A 17813-nucleotide genomic window follows, 5' to 3' on the forward strand; every position below is an offset into this window, starting at 1 on the left:
GCTGTCAACACCCAGGCCAGGTACCTCTAGGTACTTTGTTCAGTCCCAGTAGTGGTTACTGCATGTACACCTTAGAAGAAAGACCATTTAATTTAATACAAATCTTCAGAGGAGTACATTGATGGTACTTACACTTGGGTACATTCCTGAAGACCATGACCAGCTGGCTCTATCGTGTTCTGTGTAACATGCACGCCAAGATCGCAAACCCATGTCTGGCTCGCACCGGGCGATGGGTTTCATGCCAAGTTAGAAGGGTTCTCTCGCGGGAGGCTATGAATTAATGGCGCCCATAAAAGGGTAGCTTACTTGCACACTGGGTGGTCGAGTATTTCCCTATTCTTTTCTTTGAAATACTTGTATATGTTTTTTTCTTGTATTGGTCATGTTACCAAAGATCGATATCTAATTTACCTCCTTGAATATAAAAACTGTTTTCCAAAATCTATATCAACAGAAATAGTCACAGCTGTGCAACATCAATACAACGCAAAGCTAAAGCCTAACCTAATTATAAAACAAGGTTTCGTAATTTAGAATCTAGTACGTATACATATTGACAGATCTAGTTTGAAGACCGGAGACTAATAAACGGTTGAATGAATATTGTCATAGGAAGACCATGGACGAATCTTCTAAACTACCAACATACAAGACGACAGGTCGGGAACTACAGTCACCACCGGGTTTCGATCAGAGTCTGCACGCTTTTCCAACCCCACCTGAAGATGATGGGCCGAGGACTAAGGCTATGAAAAGCAAGGGTAATGTGGGAGCCTTGGAAAAGGGACAACTAGATCAATCATCGGGGCTTGGTGTTGAGGATAAAGTCACGCTGATAACGGTGGATTCGAGCAGTCTCGTACGAGACTGGGATTCGGGGAGCCGGCGTCTGTCTATGATCCTAAACCCACGAAAAAAAGGAAATAGCAACCAACAATTTATGGAAAAGTACAAAGAGGTGGGAAAAATGGATGAGGTTTTGCGACGTCGATCGACAATTCAAAGACTTGCACTTAAACTCAAGAAATCAAACTTGATATCGAATGAATACGCTCTAGACGGAGCCACCCATTGCCTCGAAAAAACACAGTCTCCTCTTATAGGTGAGTTTATAATTTAGTTTAAATCTTCTTTTCAAATTGCGAATAGAGAATTTCGCTTAAGTCTCAGCTAACGCCTAGCTAGAAGCTCGGGATGAGAAGTCCTGTGACGAGGCCAACCTGGTCTCGTTGGCCAACCCAGAACTTGGAGACCAAACTTTAGTCGTCGACCCTGACTTAGCAAAGGATTCCCTAGATACTGTTGCGGGAAGCATCAATATCTCGCATCCCCCATCTGTAAAGTCTGAAGTGCTCTCATCTGGTCTCGTACCCAGACACATTAAACTCTCACCGCGTATTGTTGAGACTGTTGAGTCTCATGCCCTAGATCCACCAGCGCATCAGACAGAAAAGGCGTTTTCTGTTCCTAGAAACCTGGGGGTTCTATCCGGACTTATCTGGGGTAAACTAGGCCCTCGGGATGCTATATGGCATCCTTCAGGGACAGTATTTCCTAACAATAGGGAACAGATCCAAGAAGCTGTGGTATCTTTTCGCGAAATGAGGGAGAAGGAACCTATCAAATCCCGGCAGCTCATGACTGCCATTGAGTCGAACTGCCCTCCTGCTAAATTCCAGCTTTTTCGGCCCCGGGCCCTCCCGTTGAAACATTCCCATGAAGTTCCCGGTATTGCAGAGGACGACTACGACTCGGCGTTCCTGTCTGAAAGAGCTTCGAAACTAAAAATGATACTCCTTCTGCTACAACTACTTACCTGGCGTGAAGCTGCATGCCGCTTGGGCCGCGAATCTTCTATATCTAGTTCAATCCTTGAGTTTGGAGGCTCCGAAGAGTCCACCGCGGTTGATAACGATGATACCACCCAAACTCCTAGTGGTAAAGGAAACGGTGCACCTGAGAGCGATGAGCACACTCCGTCAGCCAGCTTACAAAGGGATGGGAGGACGACTTTAGAGAAATCCCGAGATACTGGGAAGCATCAAGGAATGAAGAGAGACGACAAGGGAGACGACGATGGGGACAAGCCACCCACCAAACGGCGGAAGAAAAATCCAGAAAAGGCGTTAAGTGGCCAACTAGCTTGTCCGTTCGCAAAGGGTGAACCTTCACTTTATCTTCGTTGTGTAGCTATTGGAAGAAGGGATTTGTCTGGTGTCAAGTAAGTAAATTTCGTTGAATATTAGTTCCATACCTATCATAGCTGCAGGTAGCCTCTACCTGGTTTCTTGGCTATTTGTAGCAGATGAACTGCCCATATAAATCGACAACCGTCTTAATAAAGGTAGAATACTAACTTTCTCGGCTTCAACCTGTTATAGAACACCTGAGGCGAAATCATTTTAATAAAATTACTCCCCCAGGTCTCCTATCAGCGAGAAGCTGGAATGAAATATTTGACTTCTGTTACCCTCTATGGAAACCCCGGCCGTACCCTAGTCCACGTAAGTGCTGCGCTTCTCCACAACGAACTATCAAGGATTTGACTGAGGCCCCACAGACGTTTATACAGCAGAGATATTATTTAATTGCATTAGATGGAACAACCCTCAACCAGAGGCACAGCCAGAAGATGTACTATTGGATTACCAAAGAATCGATAGTCAGATGGGCCCAAGTGTTAATGTTACAGGCTTGATAAAATTCGCCACTGACACCGAAGAAATCAGAAACCCTAAACCAATTCTGCAAACAACATCAAACACTGACCCAATCTTCGGGTTACTAGAGCAGGATGCTTCAATAAATTCACAAAACCAACTAGACAACATCGCTATCTCCGGAGATCACGCTCTAGGAGCATATATTTCCTACCCAAATCCTACGAACCAATCACGGGGGCCTTCGTTCGATATCCTAGAGTCAGGTGCCTCTGTTCCTTATGAGCATCAGAACATAGAACATTGGAATGAAACTATAGGAATATCGACAAGTTTAAGCGCTGCAATTAGCAAAATGGCAGAGCCCCATTTCACCTGGCCACTTCCAAGCGAAGCACAAACACAAACTGCAGAATTCACACATTTTCTCAGCTCAGAACTTGGTATTGATTTGTCCTTACCACCAGAAGACTGCTATAACCAAGCACTATCATCAATAGATTCCGACAATATCTTCGATCCCGCAACAGGCTTCACTATGCCATTGATAAACCCCATGCCGCTTAGCCTATCCTCGACATCATTTCCACATCCAAGGCTGAAGGTTCTCGAAGCTGAAACCCTAATACCTTTTCAACCTCTATATATGGCGTTCCCCGGAGCGCCCCCGGACGGCGGTAGCGGACCTGAATCGGACGACTCAAACCCCAGCATTATAGCTTCTAATGCTCCGCCTACACCACCGAGAGTACAACCATTGCAACATAATAATAGGGATACAGCCTCAGAAAAATATCTCCTGTTAGTATCCCGCCGCCCTATAAACCCGAACTCGACTGAGGGCAAGGGGTACAAAAGATACGAATTCAAGGGGTTCGAAGATTTGCGAGAAAACTTTGATGAGTGGTTAAAATCTAAATTTACCAATCCACCGTTTGATTGGACATTAATGGAGTTTTATAACGACCTTCGAGAAGCTCGGTTGACGGATATCGAAGAGGTAATTGATGATTTAGAAGGCTCATTTACACATTACCGGTCAACAAAAGCATCTTTGTATCTTGTCATGAAGGATAAGGGGAAGGAAAGGCGGCGTAAAGTTGGTAGTCGTGCATCAGTCGCATGAGAAATAAAAAAGGGTCTGCCCCAGAGTACCACGGTAATCTGTTTTGAAGACAAACTCGGACCCAAATATTACCTTTATATTTGAATTCTTCTATTTTATAACCATGTCCGCCGTATTCTTGGGCCCCTTTGGCGTATTGCTAAAGCAGAGAACCTAATAACCATAGATATATACGGCCGAGAGATATATTCCCAATATGAGAGCTACGTGGTCTCGTTCCCAGACGTCACAAAGGGCAGCACTGGCACAGCAGGTGCGCCTATACTGAGAATCTACTAACCTAGTGTCGAAACAGTAAAAGGTATATCCCTTGTCAATGCGGGGAGAGACCCACAATCTAGCCGAGAATCCTCCCAGCCGATACTCCGCGATGACTAATGAAAACCCGCCCAACAGGATATATTAATATTGTATTCCACATATAACCCCAAGACAGCCCAGCTTCTATTATTCATGCCATCTTCACTCTATTCTATATCTAAAAGAAGTATTTCAAGATTATAGACATATTTTGTTGCAATTATGGCACCATTAAATGTCGGCTTCGTTGGCTACGGCTTCGCTACACGATGCTTTCATCTTCCATATATCCTTCCAAACCCAGATTTAAATGTCTATGCATTCTTACAGCGTGCTGAAGCTCCACCAGCAGGCTCTTCTATAGAAAAAGGAAAACACTGCACTATTGACTACCCCCAAGCAAAACACTACAGGACAGCAGAGGAATTCTTCGCAGATCCAAACATCGACTTAGTGATCGTTTGCACTCATCACGATTCACATTTCGAGTTTGCAGAAAAATCCCTTCTAGCTGGAAAACATGGTAAGAGTTAATTTCAAAAGCTCTAAAGTTATAACTAGCGGTTGGTGTGCTAATTTATGGGACCCGTAGTGGTGGTCGAGAAACCTTTCACCCCTACCGCCGCAGAAGCCGATAAACTCATAGCTCTAGCCAAAGAAAAGGGCAAAGTTCTCACTGTTTTTCAAAGTATTAATCCCACTATTTTGTAGATTCCATAAACTTTAAACCCGAATACCACTAATCTTTAAAAAAAAAAAAATATAGACAGAAGATACGACTCCGACTTCCGTACCCTCCACGACCTTGCACAAAAGGGTGTCTTTGGCCAACTCACCGACGTCACTATTCATTACGACGTAGATCTCCCACCCTGGGTAGCTAATTGGAAAGGAGGAGAATACAAGCCCGGCGATGGTATTATGTATGGTCTTGGATCTCATAGCATAGACCAGGCTTTACTATTAATTGGGCAAACTCCAACTTCCGTGACCGGGTTTTACAGAACTCTCAGGCCTTCGGACAGTGATATTGATGATACATTTGTCATTATCCTTCAATTTGGTGGAGAGTTGAAGAAGTTGATCGCTACAGTGACGACTAGCGTGGTAACTCCGATGGAGCAGCCGTTGAAATACTTAATTCGAGGGTATGATGGAAGTTTCATAAAGGTAGGTCGTCTAAGAATTTGACTATTTTCTATCTAAGATAATTTATATTCGGACCACGCTAACATCAAGTGCTACGACAGTATGGCGAAGACTCACAGGAAACCCAGCTATTAGGAGGAATGGAGAGCACAGATCCGAAGTTCGGGGTCGAAGACCCTTCCATCTGGGGAAAACTATGCACGAAAACGCAAGTAACTGAGTTCCAAACTTTAGACAGCCGGACCAAGAGGTATATTGGGAGCGTTCCAAGTATGACTGGCAGTTATATGAAGTACTACTCGGATCTTGCAAAGGCTATTTTGGCTGGGGAAGAGCCGTTCGTGAAGGCCCATCAGAGTAGAGACGGAATTCGAGTGATTGAACTAGCAAGACAGTCCGCCCAAGAGGGCAGAAGTATTCCGTGGAGCTAGGTTATAATATCCCGGACTTAGCTAGATAGTTAGGATTTGAATGATAGCTTAGAAGGCGCTCAAAATTTCAAACCTATTATACCAACATCAGTAATTTTCAAGCAAACTTAGGCTAAATTATAAAACCTTTCGATCTCTGTAGCTAGTGGGCCCGCCTGCCAGAACTTGTAAAAATCGCAAGGCCGGATCATAAAATTCGAAACCCAATGCAGCCGTCAGCTTTCCATTAACGAACCTAGGCGCTATAAACTTTTGGCCCAGAAAATCTGACGGCAAGATGGCCGAGTGGTTATGGCGTGTGGTAAGTTTAACATCTCCTTCCTCTTCGAGGAACATCACAGTCCAGGACATGGTTCCTCGAGACTAGTTACACTCAGAACAATTACTAACTTTCCTCTTAGACTCAAGCGCAAGCTTCACTGACTAAGTTAGTGTGTTCTCATGGGCGTTCGCCCGCGGGGGTTCGAATCCCCCTCTTGTCAACAATTTTTTTTCGTCTTGAGTTTTCTTGCAGAGCATCGGAGCAAAGGCTGCCATAGATAGGCGAATTTTTTTTTTTACAACACCAAACTTGTTGCATTTTAAAAGCAAAAGTTTGGTTTCTTTTTGGGCCAAATTTTAGTCACTTTCTTGATGATGGATACAATAAAAATTTATAGTGAGAATATCTTATGAAAGAATAAAAGATGAAATTTAAAGAACTAATAATCTACTTTTGCTTGAAACCGATGACTCTTTAAAATAAAATAAATAAATAAAAACCCTAACCAGAACGATTCAAAACGATAAAACAACCCTTGCGCCGGTGCTTATGCGAGATCTCGAAACCAAATGCGAAAACATGGGAAATTAATTAACTAATTACAAAGCAAAGAAAGCCAAAGCCAAACCGACGATCGCAGAAGCCCCAATTGTCATAGTTGAGGCTCCAGAGGTGTAGATTGGTGGAGGAGCATAAGTAGTGTTGTTTCCGTGATGAGTCGAAATGGTGGCAGTACCATTTTCGTAGGTTTGAGTAGAGATGGAGACATTGGATGGTGGTGGTGGAGTCGCAGAAGCAACATTATAGTCACCATAGTCACCACCGCAGGGAGTACAAGCGATTTCACCTTCCTTGGTAACATCACTAGCCCAGCAGAATGGTGTTTCGGCTTCTCCCTTGCTCGCAGCAGCGCCTTGAGCCTTGCAAACGAAAGCGCAAGATGGCTCGGGGGCTGGAGGGCATTTATCGGGAATACCGGGGCAGGGTGTGCAGATTGCAGTATCTTTGTTGAAGAACCATTCGGTTTCACAAGATGGAGCGAATTTTGGACCGCTGCAAAGGAATCCGCAGCCTTTTTCGAAGTTAATAGGACAGGCTGCTGCTGCTGCAGTCGCTTTGGCTGGCTCGGAGGATGTTTCAGACGAGGTAGCGGATGTTACTGCAGAAGTTGCAATGGAAGTTTCAATAGATGTTGCGACAGAAGATGTACATGTTGTTGCGACAGAAGATGCGATAGAGGTTGCAATAGAAGTTGCAATAGAAGTTGCAATAGAAGTTTCAATAGAAGTTGCAACAGATTCTGGGGCAGATGTCACGGCGCCATAGGAATCAGCTGGTGGAGCAGGAGCGTCGTATCCGTAATCGGTTTGGGCGGAAGCACCGAGGGCCAAGATGCTGCAGACGAAGATGCTAGTGTAGGAAGGCATTTTGAAGAAGTTGAAATTAAAATGAAGTGGAATAAAGTCAAGTGTTATAAGTTGAGAAAGTAAAGGTGTTTCGTGAACCAGACGAAACAAAATTTAGAAGATATAAAAGAAAGTGACTAAATGAATGATCGAATAAAAAAGAATTAAATCGAGAATTGAAGTAGTTACCCAGTAACTAGATATTGAAGTGAATGTAGAATGTTGGTTTGGATTGGATGGGAGAATACTGGAACTAGAAGGCGACCAACAGACAGTATATATACACAATCGTGTGAGAATGTTCAAGCGAAATGTTTCTAGACTAATGCCTTTTCGATCGAACATGCATTGGTGTCAAACCGCAGCACGCAAAAAGTTTTTTTATCCCCGATAAAACATGGAAGTCACTAGCCACTCTAGACTCGAAGCCAAGCGTATTCGCTTCGAGAACCTAAGCACCATGCCAAGTTTGCACCTGGTTCGCAAAGGTCTATTCGCTGATTGGCTAACTAGTTTACTCATTGTCACACCAGCGTCGCCATCCTGCATAAGGCTGTGGTTCTTCACCATTGACGCCACAGATGTCTCAATATCACTGCCACCAATTCTGAGACGAACGGCCGCGGAGGAAGTCATTTAATTTTGCACCCACGCAATCTAGATCAACGATAATCTTGGCTATCATACATTAATACGTTGCAAGTATTTTTATATGTCTTTCGATTAGTTTGATGGTTAATGCAAACGGCAAAGACTTCCATTCTGAGCTACCCGAGTTTTCATTCGCGGAGCCGAAGAATCCTCTGATATCGATACTCCAGGTTTCAACTTTTATCATAGGAATATCGATCAAGATGTAGCTATATTTAGTGAAATATGTAGTCATGTGACACTTTCTCGAGTATAGATGCATAACGTCAATTGAGATTAGATTTTACTTTAAAACGAACAACTTCAGCACGCAGAAAGCGATTTGTTGTACAAATATTTAAATTCAAACAGCATTGAGACAGCTAATTAGATACTAAACCCGAACTTTTAATAAAATTTCGCCGCTCTAGTGCTTGAATACTTTATAATTACAGAGTTCGAGCTCGAGAACAAGTATTCTATAGTGAATGATTTAGATATCACTTAATACTACTCAGGGCCCAAAGTTGTAATTTCGATGAGGTGTAAAGCCTCCGAAATTTGTTATGAATGTGATCCAGATCATATTCGCATGGGCTAGATTGATTCGGAAAACAATTCCGGATATATATATATAGAACCATATTAATATTAGAGACAAAATAGGTAGTCAGTGGAAAACGAAATCAACGAGAGAAGTATTAATTGCGTCTGCGAGGGCCAGATATTAGAAATAAAGTCTAATGGAGAAGGTTATAAACCACATACAAACTACTTATGTTCGCCATTCCGGATTGCAATGTAGTTGCGATCTTTAGTTCATAGGCTGCAACACCTTTTCAATCAACCTCAATCGTTCTATGGTATTACCTACAAATATAATGCCGGCTTGAGTAGATTAGTACAGCTGCATTGGTTCGCCTTTGCGTTCCCACGTACAAAAGCTGGAAAGTTTTATGACAACGATTACTACGATCACCCTAAACTCGAGTACTTGCACTAACTTGGGGAGGATTGGCCTTTGAGGTCAAGGGGATTAATAGGCAACGGGATCCCGGAAACATAGATATTTCTGCCTGAAGTATGCATGGTTTTCAATTTGTTGGATACGTGGATGTATTGTTGGGTAGATTTTTTGAGAACCAACATGCATTGGCCAATCTAGATCTAGGGTTGTGATCATAGGTATCATGTGGTTACCCAAGGTGAGCGTCCCTAGACTAGTGTGGTTACGATCGATGGTTACACGGAGCCTTGGCAATCAAGGGGGTACGAACTCCTCGGCGAGGATGAGCTCGAAAATTCCTACTCACTAGATTGAATTTTTCAAGCTCCATCAAGAGATTCAATACTTAGAAGATTTATTTGATTATATTTTGAGTATGCGAGGTGAAAAGAAGCGCGCGCGTTTATGTTGCGAATATATCGATTTGCATTCGAATGATATCGCTAGTAGTTATTATAAGGAGTGTATGTAACAAATAGAGAATCAAATAAACTCCTCCCAATGCTATGCTCTCTGGCTATGTATGTGCGTATTAATCATGAATCGTGACGTTAATCGTCGCTGAGTTGTCCCTGGATTCCATCCTCTCTTTATGGCTTGCTGGTAACGTAGCTAGTCGAGGTCGAATCGCCAATGGTGACTGTGACATTATAAGTCACCAAAGTCTGTGCATCCGCAGCACCAAAGAGGGAGAAAATGGCAGCGGTGTAAGTGGCCTTTCCTTTTGGAGTAGTGCTTGGGATGGAAGTCCAGTGGGGGATTCGGGTGACGATATTGGATTTTTCGGGTCCGAGGTACCACGAGTCTGTGACTTGTCCTAGGGCTCCTGGGAAACCCTTTCCACCAGCGATACCAACTGCAATAGCGATATCATCTATAATTTTAAAATAGTGTTAATAGTTAAAATAAGATTATTTAGCGTTCAAGTAGAGTTTTGGATCACGTACCAACTGATTGGATATAGTTTGCCGTGTTGATATAGAAGTTGAAACCATCACCAGGTTTGATAGTGGCTGGAGCCGAGATACCAGTGATAATGGCTGAAGAGAGGCCAAAAGTGGCGGCAGCAGAGACGAGAAGGCTTGAGAAATGCATTATGCTTAATTAAATATTATAGAATGCAAAGTAATTGCGGGGTCTCTTCAGCAAGAATAGATGGATGATATTTATTCCTAGTATTTTGTAGATGCAGCCGATCGAAATGATGATGATGATGATGATGATAAAATTTCAATAGAACGCCGGGTATTAATTCCACTTTATATACACAGGAGGCGTGAAGAGATCTCGAGTGAACAATTATTACGGATGACGAATACAGGGTCCGCCGACGGTTTCTCCCACCAGATACCATGTACATTACGGCTGAACGTCATAAAAAGCAAAACATAGCTAAACGTTATGAACCCTATTATCATATGAAGTCATGATTGGGAGATGCGGGGAGATACTATCCCGAGTGAACCGAACACACTGCCCAGGGATGGTGGAATTTGTGATCGGCTGAGGCCATGAGGCTCTAGGGACGATCCGATACTACCCTGTAGGGTAGCATGCCGTCGGTAGTGGCTGAATGCTAAGAATAGCCAAGAATGGTGCCATGCGCAACTGAGCCTGTGGAAGATTTTTCGAAAACTAGATCTCGTAGAGGGAATATAAGCCTACATGTGGTAGAATAGTCATATGAGCACTTTGGCGGAGTGTAGTACTGATATGGGCATCCTTTGACTCGCCACTACATGTATATACGTATACATCGATACATCCTGATGACAAACTGAAAGTTGGATGCAACGTTGTGCTATTCTAAGCATCAACGATAGCTAACCCATGATGGGTACTGAACTTCACAGCATTATTCAACCTTCACTAAGTAGACCGGTATTAATCTAGACTAAAAGGGACGATCGGGAAATATTAGTCGTTATGATATCAAAGCCCCACACCTATGCAATGCAAAGTGGAGCTCGGAAATATCAAGGCCTTGACCAGAGTTGCCGAGACATAACCCTGCACATTCCTGCACATTCGGTTAAGATTTTCGATCCTGTGCCCCATAATCTGTACGAAGTACTCTGCAACTCAAACGTTAAACAGCGAATATCCTAACTTAGGCTTCAACTCTCATTCTGGAACGAATGATAATTCTCTCGGGTGTTGATTCAAATCTACAAAGGATATCATTTTTCTCAGCAGGGAACTCTCACGATACCAGTATACCACTGGACTCGATATTCGGCTGTTCCTTTATTAAGTGATGTTGATTAGGAAAACTTTTGTTGGGTTGAATCTAGGATCTGACTATGTATATACCTGGATCTCTCTGCACCTTCTCTTTTATTCAAAAACGTAGCACGAATCCCCAGACTCTGTTAAAGAATATTCTGTGCATTTAGTTAAAATTTACAGATCCAGCCTATGAGGTTTTCGATTCTGGAAAAGCTCGTTCTGGGTAATTGCAAGACCTAGAAACCAGAGATTTCGGTAAAACTTGCTCTCCAAGCGAAACCTCGTGTGTAAGACCCCAAAAACGTTTGAAGCCCCGAGACGACTGACGAATCGTCTCACGTAAGCTGCTATTCCATAGACTGCCACTGTTAGGCAGTCTCTCAGTCTCGTAACCGAATTGTAAAGGTGTATATACGAAATTTTAAGCGGGATGTCTCCAACAAGCTACAATCTGCCCGGTTAGCTCAATCGGTAGAGCGTCAGACTCTTAATCTGAAGGCTGCGGGTTCGACCCCCGCATCGGGCTTCTCTTCATTTGAGAAGCAGTAGATGCATCCGCAAAGGTTAATTTTTTTTGTTTTTTGACCAATAACCATCAATCCATGATCCTATGTTGTGCTTTAAATACTGATTGATAGCTCAGCCAATATTTTGCCAAATTACACGTTTCCTGGGGTTTCTAGCAGCCTCGCCATTTGCCTACAAAATAACCGTAGAATCACTCTAAACGGGCCGAAATTGACCGAACTGTCATGATTTTAGTACATCCAGTTTTAACGCAGAAAGGTGTGTTGGAGATATTTTTTGGATATGTACATTTACTGCTTAACAGCTGTACGAAACCTAAGCCAAATCTTGTAAATTTTATATACATCGCTTCTCCCGATCCTAGGGATTGTGCTGACGCCTAAATCATTGTTTCCACATCACCATTCGTTTAGTTGTAAACGACTATGTTTTCACTCTATCCGTAGGTAATTGATGCCTGGCGCCTGGAAGCCATCGCAATAAAAATTTTCGCTCATGACCAAAAACGGCAACGATCACCATTGTCGATCCAACACAACACGTTAATATCTTGACCACCGATGGTCATCCAAGATGTCATATGTCATTGCAAGGCAGAATACCATCTTAGCTAGGTTGAGCTGCGGGCCAGGCCTGCAACCAGCCAATAAAGGGGGAAGTATGGTGAAGATTTTCCTTCAGTATCCCATTTTTAGACCATGTACGGAGTACAGAATATCACCTCTTGGGCTCGATGATACATCTTGACTCTGCTAAGCTCTGTCAAGAAACCCCTGTCGCATCTTTTCGAAACATGGTGCGACAGCTTTAACCCCCATATCAACACATTCAAAGCCACGTTCCCGATTTTACATCCCACGCCTGGTCCAAGGAATAGATTCATCCAAGCGGAAATGTTTTGAAGCCGTTTTAGCCAGCACTTGACCTGAATTGAATCGGCTAAGCTTTCTTCATTTCCAGAAATTTCTAGGTCGGCGGACCCCGTATGAGGTGCGCAGTTAGGTCTGACATACTGGGTGTTTATGAACCATGGGGATGGGAATACTCTACGGAACAAAAAAAGAAATGAAAGTGTTCCATACCCATCTCAAGACCTCTTGAATCGGAACATCATTAGTCCCCTCACCTTTAAAGTGATTTCAGATATCATGCCACTTTAGACTCGAGTTATCTGAAATAAAGTTTCTGTTACCGATGCAGCCTTATTCTCCGACGGCTGGGCACATGTTGACACACCATGTGGCGCCTGAATATCTATATAACTACTACTTGACCCCCAAATTCTTGTATTTACTTGGTTTACGATTTCTAAGGCCTGGAATCTTTAACTTAATTTCAGTACTTCAAAGTACTTCCACTCATTTACGTCTGCTGAGCAGCGTAACACCGGCTGTTGATCAGCCCAAGTTTCCAACAATCCTCTCTACCTTCGTTTCGTTCAATCTTCCAACTATCAACCTAAGATCTTATAATACATCGATCTGCGACACTCGTTCAAAAAACCATTCTCAAATGGTTTCTCTCAAAACATTATCGATATTCCTCTCCGCTGGAATCTTTGGTCTCCAAGCCCTGGCTGGCCCCATCCCAAACCAAGACCTCAACCAGATCGCGGTATTCAAACAGAATCGCCATGACGAACAAAACTCTTTTCTCGACTCTCTCAATGGTATTCTTCGAAAGCGGTTTTCAGCTCCTATAATTGATACAAGAGCCCCTCTACCAAATTTGAATCATGAGGGTTCCAGCGACCATGGCACTAGGTCGCCAGATAAGCGGTTGGCATCAAGATCACTCGCAATTGCTCCAAGAGCAGTTTCAGAAAACATCGAAGTTCAGACTGTGACTTTTAGTCCCGAGGAGAAAACGCTTCTTCGCGAAAGGCTTCGGTCTCGTTTCCCTGGGTTTGATGCACCGGGCTTGAGTACTATATCACCGCCAGGATTTCTCGTCGTGCTATTGATAATTGGTACTGTTGGTGGGGCACTGTTTATGATATTTCCCGTTGGTTGGCTTTATTAGGAGGCCTTGATTTTCATTTGAGGGCAATCGGATGGAGTTTTCGGATAAGCTTTTATATACATATATATATATCTTTTTAATTAATTCTACCTATTGCTGAGCGTATCACGATATCATGGCTGGGAGTTCTGTGGATTGTTCAAATTTCTTCGATCCACCGGCGCAACTGGATTTTTTTAATTTTTTTATCACCCTTTCAAAAAATTTTTTTAATGAAGCATTAGTTCTCCATTTTGCCGTTGTGCTTTCAAGATCAATGCAATATTGGCGGTTAACTTGTAACGCGACATGAGTTGAAGTTTTGTTACGGCAGCGATATGATACCGCCAATTTTACTGGGCATAAGCTTGCGGGCCCGGGCCCGGGTCTCCAAAAAACCACCTTTTAGCCAGTATATACATTAATAATAATTTAATCTACCCAAGACCTTGTTATCGGGTACCATCGCTAAAAATTGCTTATAGTTTCTTAGCTGCGTCGACATAATATGTGGACATCTCCAACCTGACCAAAAGTTGTCCCAACGCCCCACCCTCCGCTGCATCCCCTGGTCCTCTAAAAGTATCCTTGCTTCGATCCGACTCCCTCTTTGCCAACCCGCCATAGCCCCTTCTCTCACTCAATGCCCGGGCCACATTAATAAAGATCCCAACGCGCTTCCTAAACTTCCCATACAGCTTCCCAAACGCCGAGTCGTCCGTTGGCGTTAACGGATCCACAACGCCAATATGCTCCAACCGAACCATCTTTGCAAACTTTAGAATCATACCGAATATCTCTTCAATTAGGTTTAACACCGGTTGCTGCCTTAAACGTAGCATTGTTGCAAAGAGCATCTGGTCTAGGCAACTATTGTGGTATGCTGCTAATTGTCCCAAACTCTCCATCTCGCCGTATCGATCTGAAATATCATACTTTTCGAGTCTACGTTCGATTTCGTCGAGCTTCTTTGCGAACTCCTTCCAAACGGTTTCCACCCCTGTCTCAAACATATACTTCGCGAGAGTTGAGACAAAGAAGTGGGCCTCGATTCGGAATCGTAGGATGATAGGATTCGTCGTTGGCCGTTCTTTCCCCCGCTCAAGATTTGTATATCCGAACAGCCTGTTCACGACATAAACCATGCGTATGGTTCGTAATAAGTGTTTGAAAAGCCGATCATATTTCACCAAGCTGACCGAATCAATGACAGTATCATATGGACTTTTCGGTCGGTAGCTAACCTGGAGAAAATCCAATGCTTCAAGTGAATCCGGGTTCTTGCACTTATCTTCCTCCTCTTTAGTCATCTCACGAACGGAGAAGCTAAGCCCACCTGGAAGATCGTCGTTTTCTTTATGCCCCGTCCCTCTTCCAATACCAGATGCGTAGCATTCAGCCATGATCCCCATTAACGCTAATCTTAACTCGGACGATGCTGGTGGCCAGTCGTTTCGTACACCGAGTTGTAAACCCCATCCGCCGATTGCAATTCCTGACCTAATTCCGGAATTTGTAGTCCCACTCGCGAGTTCGTCGCTAAATAGCGAAGCTGATAACCGTGAGACGTAAACACCGTCACCGAAAAGTAAGAAGCTATGGAGGAGCTCGTACTGGCTTTGTACTCGCTGTTCTTTGAAAAGCAATCTCATACATGCCATGTTGGTGAGCCGCGCCTGGGCCTGGAGGATCGGGTTGATCGATAATGAAAATGTTACTGATAATGGAGGCGGGTATCTGGCTGTCGTTGGTTGATTTGATGTTATTGGTTCAACGGTAAGTGCTTCATTCCCCAACTTGTCATCGGCTGCCCCTTCAAACCCGAACTGTCGCTGTGGCTCAAAGTTCATGTTCTCAAGGGATGCCGCAAGACTGGCTTTGATTTCTTCCTCAGATTTTCCGATAAAATCAAACGAAAACCCATCATTACCTCCTAGCTGCGGATGGTCGGTGAGTCTCGAGAAGCGAGACCTTTTAGTGAGGTTGAACGCTTGCATAGCAAGCTGGAGGCGTTTCTCGTGGGCAGCGGCTTCAAGGTCGATTCTACAAAATTATTAATTCTGTGTCATTCCATCAATCCCGGGCTCCTTACGCTTGTAATTCATCCCATGAAAAACTCCACCGCATTTTAACTCTTTCCACCCCATGGCCACTTAGAAGTGGATGGTCAGGGTGGAAACGTCGTAGCAATCTCAGCCCCCTTGATGTCTCGTGAACTCGCTCTGCCTCTTCGAGCATGAGGAATGACGGAATATTGGAAGGCGCGAATATCTAACTTTCTGGTCAGAGGAGAAAATTGAGGACAACGGGTGCACCACTCACCAAGTCAGTATGCGGTTCCTCTTCTCCTTCTTGAAGGACGGGGTCGCCGAGCTCGATGAAGAATCCCTCATCTTCGAAAATATCGTCCACAAACGGCGTTTTCTCAACAGTGATACCAATAGCCTTTGATACCATCGTAAGCCAAGGGCGTGTTATTCGCTGAAGCATTAACAAGAGCAGATACCGCAACCAGTCGCTCTTATATTCTGATCGTTGTATCTGCTCAAAAATAGCAGACAAAAGTTGAAAATCTAATCTCGTATCCTTTACCCTTTCTACAATCTTGAGCAACGCTTCCAAGATCATCGTTGGGACCTTGATAATATCATCAAGTTGGAGAATGCTTTGGATGCTTGTGAAAAGAACTGTCAATCGGTGCTGGACTGCAACAGTAATAATCTGAATACAATGTGCCAACCCGACTCTAGTTTTACAACAGGAGCTAAATGAATGAGTTAGAGGAGCCAAAGAATACTTGTAGGCAGTTCGTACTAACCCTATGTCTGCGTAGACGGTTTTGGCAAATGCCTGAAGAGCTCTCAGACGATTGCCACATTTTAAATAGTGTGAAATCAGACTGTATAATATCTATCAGCTAATACCTTTGAAGGTTGAAGTCAAGGCTATTACTCTTTCGTCAGGCCAACCGACGTTCCGGACAACCGTAGGCCTTCCCTGGTCGCCTCGAATTCCATATTTGCTTCGTTGAATTTAAAAAGCATTGAATCCCATCCCTTAACAAGATGAAGGAGGCACTAACATTATCAGCATCATTTTATGGATGTAGAATTTAGGGTACCCTCTCTTACATATACTAGAACATCAGTTTGAATGATATTCTTTGGGGGTTCCTGAGACGTCCCGTCATCATCGTGACGCTGAATCATAGCGTCTATTACATGATATCTAGCCTCTGTAACAAATGGGTTCGCTCGATTATGTGGTCTTTGGGACAGAAAGGTCTCCCACGATATCAATTGACCCTGATAATGAATGTTAACATTGGTTCACGTGATTTGTGCCGAGCTTGCAACAACCTTTTCGTTGGAGCTCGTCGATGATATATCAAGCCATGGGTCATCGCCAGCACCAAGACCACTATCAGTCTCGGCAGCATCTATAGCTTCAGGGTCTTGGGGAGGTGTATCTGGTTGGGGGAAGCTCAATGGCGGGAATAGTTTACCCCATGGCGAGGAAGGAAAGAGCGTTTCGGTTTTCGGGTTTAAGGCAGTTTCAAATGGTGGATCCAACTGAAGAACTATCCCGACAGTCAGTATCTACAAATGATTTATGAAGATATGATTTTCTTGAAAATATATCTCACGCTTTTCTAAATCTCTTTTGAACAAGGACTCCTCAGGAACCTGGGTCACCAAATCACTCTTTGGTAACGCCCAGATATCATCCGGCAGCGCGAAAGGATCGAACGTTCCCATTGCAGCAGCGAACGCGTATAGGGCCGACAAACATGACCTGGCGGTGAACCTGCGACGTAGGATATGTATTCAAGGTGCTGTTACTGTGCCGCCGCAGTTCGAGGGTAAGGTTGTTTGTTTTGGTGAGGCGTCTCGAGGCCTTCGTTAAGGCTGGTGCCACATGGTCTGGTTGGAAATTTGTGGCGCTGACCTGGCGCATTGGAACGCGTTGACCCAAATGACGACGATGCGCATCTGTTTGCTATTGCCGGCTTCAACCTCTCTCTCCACTCCATAACCACAACCTCTACTCACGACACCATTACCTTCAGCTAAATTGTATCG

General features: G+C 43.8%; 6 protein-coding genes across 6 annotated transcripts; 3 read left to right on the top strand and 3 right to left on the bottom strand.

The window, feature by feature from the left end:
• Positions 1–622: 622 nt before the first annotated feature.
• AOL_s00109g46 (uncharacterized protein) lies at positions 623–3789 on the top strand (the record flags this gene model as incomplete). The annotated part of the gene is made up of 3 exons (XM_011126527.1): positions 623–1106; positions 1189–2224; positions 2601–3789. The coding sequence occupies 3 exons, from the start codon at positions 623–625 to the stop codon at positions 3787–3789; spliced, it is 2709 nt and encodes a 902-aa protein (XP_011124829.1).
• A 522-nt stretch (positions 3790–4311) lies between these two features.
• AOL_s00109g47 (uncharacterized protein) lies at positions 4312–5669 on the top strand (the record flags this gene model as incomplete). Its single annotated transcript, XM_011126528.1, has 4 exons — positions 4312–4612; positions 4682–4777; positions 4856–5259; positions 5340–5669. 4 exons carry the CDS (start codon positions 4312–4314, stop codon positions 5667–5669), a joined length of 1131 nt encoding a protein of 376 aa, XP_011124830.1.
• Positions 5670–6530: 861 nt separating this feature from the next.
• AOL_s00109g48 (uncharacterized protein) lies at positions 6531–7358 on the bottom strand (the record flags this gene model as incomplete). The annotated part of the gene is made up of 1 exon (XM_011126529.1): positions 6531–7358. The coding sequence occupies one exon, from the start codon at positions 7356–7358 to the stop codon at positions 6531–6533; it is 828 nt and encodes a 275-aa protein (XP_011124831.1).
• A 2205-nt stretch (positions 7359–9563) lies between these two features.
• AOL_s00109g49 (uncharacterized protein) lies at positions 9564–10068 on the bottom strand (the record flags this gene model as incomplete). Its single annotated transcript, XM_011126530.1, has 2 exons — positions 9564–9847; positions 9921–10068. The coding sequence occupies 2 exons, from the start codon at positions 10066–10068 to the stop codon at positions 9564–9566; spliced, it is 432 nt and encodes a 143-aa protein (XP_011124832.1).
• Positions 10069–13242: 3174 nt separating this feature from the next.
• Positions 13243–13752, top strand: AOL_s00109g50 (uncharacterized protein; the record flags this gene model as incomplete). Its single annotated transcript, XM_011126531.1, has 1 exon — positions 13243–13752. One exon carries the CDS (start codon positions 13243–13245, stop codon positions 13750–13752), a length of 510 nt encoding a protein of 169 aa, XP_011124833.1.
• A 458-nt stretch (positions 13753–14210) lies between these two features.
• AOL_s00109g51 (uncharacterized protein) lies at positions 14211–17723 on the bottom strand (the record flags this gene model as incomplete). The annotated part of the gene is made up of 9 exons (XM_011126532.1): positions 14211–15774; positions 15824–16002; positions 16054–16495; positions 16550–16630; positions 16705–16808; positions 16863–17036; positions 17091–17311; positions 17378–17538; positions 17680–17723. 9 exons carry the CDS (start codon positions 17721–17723, stop codon positions 14211–14213), a joined length of 2970 nt encoding a protein of 989 aa, XP_011124834.1.
• Positions 17724–17813: the final 90 nt, after the last annotated feature.

Source organism: Orbilia oligospora (assembly GCF_000225545.1).
Source record: "Orbilia oligospora ATCC 24927 unplaced genomic scaffold scaffold00109, whole genome shotgun sequence".
Classification (NCBI taxonomy): Eukaryota; Fungi; Ascomycota; class Orbiliomycetes; order Orbiliales; family Orbiliaceae; genus Orbilia; species Orbilia oligospora.